Source organism: Crocuta crocuta, unplaced genomic scaffold (genome assembly GCF_008692635.1).
Source record: "Crocuta crocuta isolate KB4526 unplaced genomic scaffold, BGI_CrCroc_1.0 scaffold1550, whole genome shotgun sequence".
Taxonomy (NCBI): domain Eukaryota; kingdom Metazoa; phylum Chordata; class Mammalia; order Carnivora; family Hyaenidae; genus Crocuta; species Crocuta crocuta.
Window position 1 is genome coordinate 22,905 of NW_027527841.1, and position 10,656 is coordinate 33,560.

Sequence of the window (10,656 nt, forward strand, 5' to 3'; positions counted from 1 at the left end):
TGTATTGACCCAAACACCAAACCAACCTATCTTCAAACGCCCTTTCTCTCACACACATGAGTTTAATGATCACTGTTTCATTGTCTCTTTCTGCTGTTCATCACGTTGGTAAGCCTTCTGATTTTAATAAAAAATGGAGCAAGGACCCTTACTTGGGCCTCTTGACTCCTCCTGGACATTACCCTCTCTTGCATTTAATTCTGGGTCCACTCTCTTGCTGGATAAGAGAGAACTCCATGCTTAAAGTCTGCACCAGACCAGCTCAAAATATTGGCAGCGAAATATTTAATAAAGAACATACAGTTGGGAATGGTGAAATTTTTTTTTGCTATTTCTGAGAAAACCACATTGAAGTGGAGATAAAAATGGGACGATGAATCTGAAAAGATGTTGGATTCTGTGTCGTAATAGGTTTTATACAAACAGAAAATAAGAGAATGTGATTTTTATCTTGTTTCTAATGTTCAGAACAACACAGATAACTAGATATAATTTTGACTTTAATTTTTTAATGTTTATTTTTGAGAGAGAGAGAGAAAAAGAGAGACAGAGAGAGAGAGAGAGAGAGCGAGCATGCCATGCACACAAATGACAGAAGGGAAGAGAGAGAGGGAGACAGAGGATCCTAAGCAGGTTCTGCATTGATGGCAGAAAGCTTTATGTGGAGCTTGAACTCATGAACTGCAAGGTCTTAACCTGAGCTGAAGTCGGATGATCTAATGACCGACCCACCCAGGTTCCCATTGTTTTGACTTTTAAATCTACCTTACATTTTAAACCTGTGGGCTTTCACACTATCGAAATAAATTTTTGACAGGAAATACCACATAATAAGATTTCATCTTTTAATCTTTGCTTATTTTTTAATGAAAAAAAATTGTATCTATCATAATTCGAAGATATGGTAAAAATGTTTAACTTATATTGTATTAAAACATAAAAATGCTTTAAAATTAATATAATCAAATAACCTGTTTCCTTGGAATGATTAAACATAGTCATGTGTGTTTGCTCATGTTAAAAAAATTCATATGGTGTCTTGACTGCAATGTTCAACCCAGACTTATTGTAACTATTATGTCATTTAAACTCTACCAAGACTTTACTAAATTATAATTAAATCATATATTAGTGTTCACATAAGTATTCATTTTACTTGAAAATATTTGGGTGGGAAATATCTATTGTAGCCAATAGGTATTATAGTAAGAAAATTATTAAAGATAACCTTTGTAGAGATATTGTATTGTGTCATATGCTATGTACTTATATGCATTATCTCTTAATTCTAACAGAAAACTACTGTATGTCATTCTATTTTTCACTTAATAAAGCTGAGATTTTAAGTTTTAAATTTAAGTTACCTAAATTTATCTAACTACCAATCAGTAGAATAGATATTCAAACTCAAGAAGTCTTGTCCTTAAATCTGTTCTATACTTATAAAATTAAAGAAAACCATTCTATTGCGTTAAGGATCTGGGAGTACAATACAGCTTATCTGTGGTCTAATTTTTAAAAATTTGTTATTAAATGAGTCACATAACTTTCTGAACTTTAATCTCCTAATGGTTTAATGTTTATTATGAAGATATTTAACATGACATTTCATTTGGATATATAATATAGAATGAATGAAATGTCTGATGTTATAACAATGATTATTTTAAAGTGTTGTTAATTTAATATAATGTCTTCTTCAATTGCAAATTCACNTCTGATGTCATAACTGATTATTTTAAAGTGTTGTTAATTTAATATAATGTCTTCTTCAATTGCAAATTCACGTAAAGCCTTCAAACTTATAATTAAGGTAATTTTTCATCTGTAAAAAACATATTTAAAGATGGCTTTAAGCGTGGGCATTAGCTGATAGTTTTCAATGCAAAGACAGAGCACAATGTGAAACGTAACAGGAACAAATGAAACCAGTTCCAGAAAACAGTGTAGCAAAATATCAAGTACTTGAATCTACAAATGAGGAGGCTGACTTCAGAGTGATGGTAACATGTCCAAATCTTACTAGTATCTACCAAAGTTAGTTAGCAGGATACCTTAGTGTTTTATCTCCCTGTCGTCATGTTATTTAATGTAATTTACATCTCTATCTCCAGTATGTCCTGACTTTGGGGTTGTGAAATTGGAGAATGTTTATATCAACTTCTTTTCATTGACCAAATCCAGAAAGACACATATGTGTCTATTCACATCAGAAAGAAGTGAACTCTAAAGAATATAGAAATTTGCAAAGTATACAAACAAAAATTTAGAACAATATACATAAATAACAAAATACATATAAATTACATAAATCTATTAATAAAATTCAAATTATCCAATAGAAAATGTGAACATAAGATGTTTACAGTGAGCTTGCAGAAGCAATCCACAAGTTTAAGATTAAAAGAGTTTCTTCTTGGTATACTTAATAAACTTGTAATTTAAAACAAAATTAATTTTCGCTCTTCTGTGATTGGCTGTTATTATTGTACCTAAATGTAACTAATAGTATTTGCATGGAAGAACTGAAACAAAAACCAACAGCTGTTGAAAGTGAAAAAGTTAAGATTGCAGTTATCTAAAGACTAAAAGACTTTTGGATTATTTAATAGAGAAAATTTTGCCACATGCATGAAGCCATAAGTTATATTAATAGAAGGTTAGGAAAATCCCAAGTATCCATAAAATTCATAAATATGTTACACTATAAATATACTATGTAACAAGATGGAGCACTAAGTAATAACTTAATAAACTATATATGTCTGTATATATAGTATATGCATGTATCATTGAAATAAAGCAGAGATTGACGTGATCACTATTATGTTTTATTTATAGCTATTTTGATGAACAGTACATCTATATCATTTAATGATATAATATGTACTGGTTATTTATGCTAGACACTAAAATAAACGCAAATATTTGTGGAAGGTTTTGTCCATTAAAAGTTTTACAGTGCCTATTAATTAATTTACATAGAAACTAAATAAGGATTTGCTGTAATACAGATTTTGAATAAAGCTGAAAGTTAATCTTCTTGGAAATCACTAACCAATTGCTCTCTTTGAAAAAGTGAATTTATAAGGAAAAGACAAATGTCACATAAATAGAAAAGAGAAAGTCATTTGCATATATACTACTGTATATACTTACAGATAATAAAAAGTTTGAGGCTTTAGGGAAAAGATAATTTATCCCTGAAAATAAGTAAGATGCTCCATATTTCATTTGCAGATGATGTTGTACCTCAGAGTAATTTCTGGCATCAGTTTACTTGAGCAGATCTTAATTAGCCATTTAGATAATTAACCAACTAACCAGTTCAATAAAAGGTAATTAATTTGCTAATTAATAACTTAATCATTTAATGAATTAATCTATCTCCTATCTTTAAGGATGTGTGATAAATAGTAACAAAGTGTTTAAAACTGCAAGTAAGATCATTTTTTACATGCCTTAGGGTTACTTTTATTTATAAAACTGATTATATGTAATACACACACTTCATTAAACTAATCAATTTGCATGTACATACTAGGTATAAAAATTAACTGTTGACAGGTGTCTAAAATGAGACAAATTCCCTGTAATCACGAGTACACATCTTCCTAACATGACTAATACGGTGGTAGGTGCTCCAGAGGAGTATGCTGGAAGCCTGGTATATTGGAACTGAGGACTGGATACACGTGCAAAATAGAAAATTATGGCCGTTTTGGTTCCATCAGCATCGAACTGAATGATAGTAATTTCACACACAGTTTTGTATATTTTTAAAATTAAAACAATTCCTCATGACATTGAAGGAAATCTTTTTTTTTAATTTTTTTAATGTTTTATTTATTTCTGAGAGAGAGAGACAGCCTGAGCAAGGGAGGGTCAGAGAGAGAGGGAGACACAGAATCTTAAACAGGCTACAGGCTCTGAGCTGTCAGCACAGAGACGGACATGGGGCTTGAACCCACAAACCATGAGATCATGACCTGAGCCTCAGTTGGACACTTAACTGACTGAGCCACCCAGGCGCCCTGAAGGAAATCTTGAGAAACTAATTTAAGCATATGAGTAACATGGAAAAGTTATAATTAAGATGTATATCACATTAATATTGTCCAAAATGCATGACTATGAGGCTCTTCCAACACAGAAGTAACCAGGCATCAGAAAACTGGGAAGTCATAATATTTACCAACACGATGAGTAACTTATGTGTGGCATACCAACAAGATATACAAAGACAATAGAAATGTAATGTGCACTACGATATATACTTGTTATCCAATTTTTTGGAATAAAAAGTATTGTGTAATAACAGCAGAGGTGTAAGATAGGATGTTAAGGCAAATATCTTGTCAGGAAATGAAAGGCAAAAGACATAATTATTCCTCCAAATCTCATTTATTTTTACGTAATTTGCCCAGGTCTTCGTAAGTAAATGCCTGAGCTTCCTTTCAAACAGCTCTCATATCCTAATTATTCATTGTCTTCCAGGCATGACTGGAGCCATGGAAGATACAAATAACTCCACAGGGACAAACTTCATTCTTCTAGGGCTCTTTAACTACACTCGGATCCATCTGTTCCTCTTTTCCATGGTGTTCATGATCTTCCTCACCTCCCTGATGGGTAATGCCCTCTTGATCATGCTCATCCGTGAGGACCCTCGACTGCACATGCCCATGTACTACTTACTTAGCCAGCTCTCCCTCATGGATGTAATGCTCGTCTCCACCATAGTCCCCAAAATGGCAGCCAACTACCTGATGGGCACCAGATCCATCTCTCCTGCTGGCTGTGGAGCCCAGATTTTCCTGTTTCTGACTCTGGGAGGGGGCGAGTGCTTCCTCTTAGCTGCCATGGCATATGACCGCTACGTGGCCATATGTCACCCCCTGCGCTACCCCATCCTCATGAATCAGAAGCTCTGCTTGCACATGACCACAGGCTCCTGGTTTCTGGGAGGGGCGGATGGGCTGATGCAAGCTGGCACCACTCTGAGCTTCCCTTACTGCCATTCTCGGGAAATCAACCACTTCTTTTGTGAGGCGCCCTCACTCGTTCGCCTTGCCTGTGCGGACACCACATTTTTTGAGTTTTTCATGTATGTGTGCTGCATCCTGATGCTCTTGATCCCTCTGNTTATGTTTTATTTATAGCTATTTTGATGAACAGTACATCTATATCACTTAATGATATAATATGTACTAGTTATTTATGCTAGACACTAAAATAAACGCTAATATTTGTGAAAGGTTTTGCCCATTAAAAGTTTTACAGTGCCTATTAATTAATTTACATAGAAACTAAATAAGGATTTGCTGTAATACAGATTTTGAATAAAGCTGAAAGTTAATCTTCTTGGAAATCACTAACCAATTGCTCTCTTTGAAAAAGTGAATTTGTGGGGCGCCTGGGTGGCTTAGTCGGTTAGGCGTCCGACTTTCCCTTGGGTCATGATCTCGCGGTTTGTGGGTTCGAGCCCCGCGTCAGGCTCTGTGCTGACTGCCAGCTCAGAGCCTGGAGCCTGTTTCAGATTCTGTGACTCCCTCTCTCTCTGACCCTCCCCTGCTCACGCTGTCTCTCTCTCTCTCCTAGAAATAAAAAAAAAAAAGAAAAAGTGAATTTGTAAGGAAAAGACAAATGTCACATAAATAGAAAAGAGAAAGTCATTTGCATAAACATCTAATTTTACTACAGTATATACTTACAGATAATAAAAAGTTTGAGGCTTTAGGGAAAAGATAATTTATCCCTGAAAATAAGTAAGATGCTCCATATTTTATTTGCAGGTGATGTTGTACCTCAGAGTAATTTGTGGCATCAGTTTACTTGATCAGATCTTAATTAGCCATTTAGATAATTAACCAACTAACCAGTTCAATAAAAGGTAATTAATTTGCTAATTAATAACTTATTCATTTAATAAATTAATCTATCTCTTATCTTTAAGGATGTGTGATTAATAGTAACAAAGTGTTTAAGACTGCAAGTAAGATCATTTTTTTACATGCCTTAGGGTTACTTTTATTTATAAAACTGATTATATGTAATACACACATTTCATTAAACTAATCAATTTGCATGTACATACTAGGTATAAAAATTAACTGATGACAGGTGTCTAAAATGAGACANATGTTTTATTTATAGCTATTTTGATGAACAGTACATCTATATCATTTAATGATATAATATGTACTGGTTATTTATGCTAGACACTAAAATAAACGCAAATATTTGTGGAAGGTTTTGTCCATTAAAAGTTTTACAGTGCCTATTAATTAATTTACATAGAAACTAAATAAGGATTTGCTGTAATACAGATTTTGAATAAAGCTGAAAGTTAATCTTCTTGGAAATCACTAACCAATTGCTCTCTTTGAAAAAGTGAATTTATAAGGAAAAGACAAATGTCACATAAATAGAAAAGAGAAAGTCATTTGCATATATACTACTGTATATACTTACAGATAATAAAAAGTTTGAGGCTTTAGGGAAAAGATAATTTATCCCTGAAAATAAGTAAGATGCTCCATATTTCATTTGCAGATGATGTTGTACCTCAGAGTAATTTCTGGCATCAGTTTACTTGAGCAGATCTTAATTAGCCATTTAGATAATTAACCAACTAACCAGTTCAATAAAAGGTAATTAATTTGCTAATTAATAACTTAATCATTTAATGAATTAATCTATCTCCTATCTTTAAGGATGTGTGATAAATAGTAACAAAGTGTTTAAAACTGCAAGTAAGATCATTTTTTACATGCCTTAGGGTTACTTTTATTTATAAAACTGATTATATGTAATACACACACTTCATTAAACTAATCAATTTGCATGTACATACTAGGTATAAAAATTAACTGTTGACAGGTGTCTAAAATGAGACAAATTCCCTGTAATCACGATTACACATCTTGCTAACATGACCAATATGGTGGTAGGTGCTCCAGAGGAGTATGCTGGAAGCCTGGTATATTGGAACTGTGGACTGGATACACAGGCAAAATAGAAAATTATGGCCGTTTTGGTTCCATCAGCATTGAACTGAATGATAGTAATTTCACATACAGTTTTGTATATTTTTAAAATTAAAAGAATTCCTCATGACATTGAAGGAAATCTCTTTTTATTTTTTTAATGTTTTATTTATTTCTGAGAGAGAGAGACAGCGTGAGCATGGGAGGGTCAGAGAGAGAGGGAGACAAAGAANCATTTGCAGATGATGTTGTACCTCAGAGTAATTTCTGGCATCAGTTTACTTGAGCAGATCTTAATTAGCCATTTAGATAATTAACCAACTAACCAGTTCAATAAAAGGTAATTAATTTGCTAATTAATAACTTAATCATTTAATGAATTAATCTATCTCCTATCTTTAAGGATGTGTGATAAATAGTAACAAAGTGTTTAAAACTGCAAGTAAGATCATTTTTTACATGCCTTAGGGTTACTTTTATTTATAAAACTGATTATATGTAATACACACACTTCATTAAACTAATCAATTTGCATGTACATACTAGGTATAAAAATTAACTGTTGACAGGTGTCTAAAATGAGACAAATTCCCTGTAATCACGAGTACACATCTTCCTAACATGACTAATACGGTGGTAGGTGCTCCAGAGGAGTATGCTGGAAGCCTGGTATATTGGAACTGAGGACTGGATACACGTGCAAAATAGAAAATTATGGCCGTTTTGGTTCCATCAGCATCGAACTGAATGATAGTAATTTCACACACAGTTTTGTATATTTTTAAAATTAAAACAATTCCTCATGACATTGAAGGAAATCTTTTTTTTTAATTTTTTTAATGTTTTATTTATTTCTGAGAGAGAGAGACAGCCTGAGCAAGGGAGGGTCAGAGAGAGAGGGAGACACAGAATCTTAAACAGGCTACAGGCTCTGAGCTGTCAGCACAGAGACGGACATGGGGCTTGAACCCACAAACCATGAGATCATGACCTGAGCCTCAGTTGGACACTTAACTGACTGAGCCACCCAGGCGCCCTGAAGGAAATCTTGAGAAACTAATTTAAGCATATGAGTAACATGGAAAAGTTATAATTAAGATGTATATCACATTAATATTGTCCAAAATGCATGACTATGAGGCTCTTCCAACACAGAAGTAACCAGGCATCAGAAAACTGGGAAGTCATAATATTTACCAACACGATGAGTAACTTATGTGTGGCATACCAACAAGATATACAAAAATAATAAAAATGTAATGTGCACTGCGATATATACTTGTTATCCAAGTTTTTGGAATAAAAAGTATTGTGTAATAACAGCAGAGGTGTAAGATAGGATGTTAAGGCAAATATCTTGTCAGGAAATGAAAGGCAAAAGACATAATTATTCCTCCAAATCTCATTTATTTTTACGTAATTTGCCCATGTCTTTGTAAGTAAATGCCTGAGCTTCCTTTCAAACAGCTCTCATATCCTAATTATTCATTGTCTTCCAGGCATGACTGGAGCCATGGAAGATACAAATAACTCCACAGGGACAAACTTCATTCTTCTAGGGCTCTTTAACTACACTCGGATCCATCTGTTCCTCTTTTCCATGGTGTTCATGATCTTCCTCACCTCCCTGATGGGTAATGCCCTCTTGATCATGCTCATCCGTGAGGACCCTCGACTGCACATGCCCATGTACTACTTACTTAGCCAGCTCTCCCTCATGGATGTAATGCTCGTCTCCACCATAGTCCCCAAAATGGCAGCCAACTACCTGATGGGCACCAGATCCATCTCTCCTGCTGGCTGTGGAGCCCAGATTTTCCTGTTTCTGACTCTGGGAGGGGGCGAGTGCTTCCTCTTAGCTGCCATGGCATATGACCGCTACGTGGCCATATGTCACCCCCTGCGCTACCCCATCCTCATGAATCAGAAGCTCTGCTTGCACATGACCACAGGCTCCTGGTTTCTGGGAGGGGCGGATGGGCTGATGCAAGCTGGCACCACTCTGAGCTTCCCTTACTGCCATTCTCGGGAAATCAACCATTTCTTTTGTGAGGCGCCCTCACTCGTTCGCCTTGCCTGTGCGGACACCACATTTTTTGAGTTTTTCATGTATGTGTGCTGCATCCTGATGCTCTTGATCCCTCTGTCCATCATTTTGGCCTCCTACTGTCTCATCCTGGCTGCTGTGCTCAGCATGAGGTCCACTGCAGCTCGAAAGAAAGCCTTTGCCACCTGTTCCTCTCACTTGGCTGTCGTGGGGCTCTTCTATGGCGCTATTATATTCATCTATATGCGGCCCAAATCCTACCGTTCAGTGGCCCATGACAAGGTGGTCTCTGCTTTTTACACCATCTTTACACCTGTGTTGAACCCTCTTATATATAGTGTGAGGAATAAAGAGGTCAAGGGGGCTTTGAGAAAATGGCTGGAGAAACATTTTATGGGACATTAATAGTGGGAGTAATTTGCTAAATTGGCAGTAACCAAACTGGATCCAGATCTTGAAATTTATGTTATATCAATATATTTTGCTCTCACTTGGTCACTTTGCACTGTTTTTTTTTTAACTATTTCTTTTATATTTGGTAAATTAATTAAAATTTACATTTTTCCTGTTTTAATACATTGTCATAGTATTTTCGTTCTGAACTTCGGACTTCAGGAATAAGAGTAAGTGATTGAGACATTGTAAGCAAAAGATATTCTGGACATTGATAAAAGAAAGGAGATTTTCAAATTTTAATGTTTGTGGGCCCTGCTCATGTGTTTCAGGGAAGCCAAACTTTAACCATTACCAAGTCAGCAAATCTCACAACATGGGTTCAATTTCTGCCCTTGGACCTCATGTATATCCACTTCATTTATAAATAACCTAAAGGGAGGATTCCAAAAATAAAGAGTAAAACCTTCCTGGTTGACATGAGACTAAAGTCAGACAATCATGCAGATATGGTTAAGTCCTAAGGTTGCAGCACTATGATAAGATAATGTCTATAACTTTCTGAAATGTCTTTGATCTAGTTATTTGTAATATTTTCTGTTTATGCTGTTACTGANTGTGGGGCTCTTCTATGGCACTCTCATATTCACCTACATGCGGCCCAAATCCTACCATTCAGTGGCCCATGACAAGGTGGTCTCTGCTTTTTACACCATCTTTACACCTGTGTTGAACCCTCTTATATACAGTGTGAGGAATAAAGAGGTCAAGGGGGCTTTGAGAAAATGGCTGGAGAAACATTTTATGGGACATCAATAGTGGGAGTAATTTGCTAAATTGGCAGTAACCAAACTGGATCCAGATCTTGAAATTTATGTTATATCAATATATTTTGCTCTCACTTGGTCACTTTGCACTGTTTTTTTTTTAACTATTTCTTTTATATTTGGTAAATTAATTAAAATTTACATTTTTCCTGTTTTAATACATTGTCATAGTATTTTCGTTCTGAACTTCGGACTTCAGGAATAAGAGTAAGTGATTGAGACATTGTAAGCAAAAGATATTCTGGACATTGATAAAAGAAAGGAGATTTTCAAATTTTAATGTTTGTGGGCCCTGCTCATGTGTTTCAGGGAAGCCAAACTTTAACCATTACCAAGTCAGCAAATCTCACAACATGGGTTCAATTTCTGCCCTTGGACCTCATGTATATCCACTTCATTT

The 10,656-nt window shown here is 35.0% G+C and overlaps 2 protein-coding genes across 2 annotated transcripts; both read left to right on the top strand.

Annotated features, from left to right (window-relative positions):
* The first annotated feature begins 4,511 nt into the window (after positions 1-4,511).
* On the top strand, positions 4,512-5,162 carry LOC144243574 (olfactory receptor 2T8-like). Its single transcript, XM_077778719.1, has one exon. It carries the CDS (start codon positions 4,512-4,514, stop codon positions 5,160-5,162), a length of 651 nt encoding a protein of 216 aa, XP_077634845.1.
* Positions 5,163-8,502: 3,340 nt separating this feature from the next.
* Positions 8,503-9,441, top strand: LOC144243584 (olfactory receptor 2T33-like). The gene has a single exon (XM_077778725.1). The coding sequence runs from the start codon at positions 8,503-8,505 to the stop codon at positions 9,439-9,441; it is 939 nt and encodes a 312-aa protein (XP_077634851.1).
* The last annotated feature ends 1,215 nt before the right edge of the window (positions 9,442-10,656 follow it).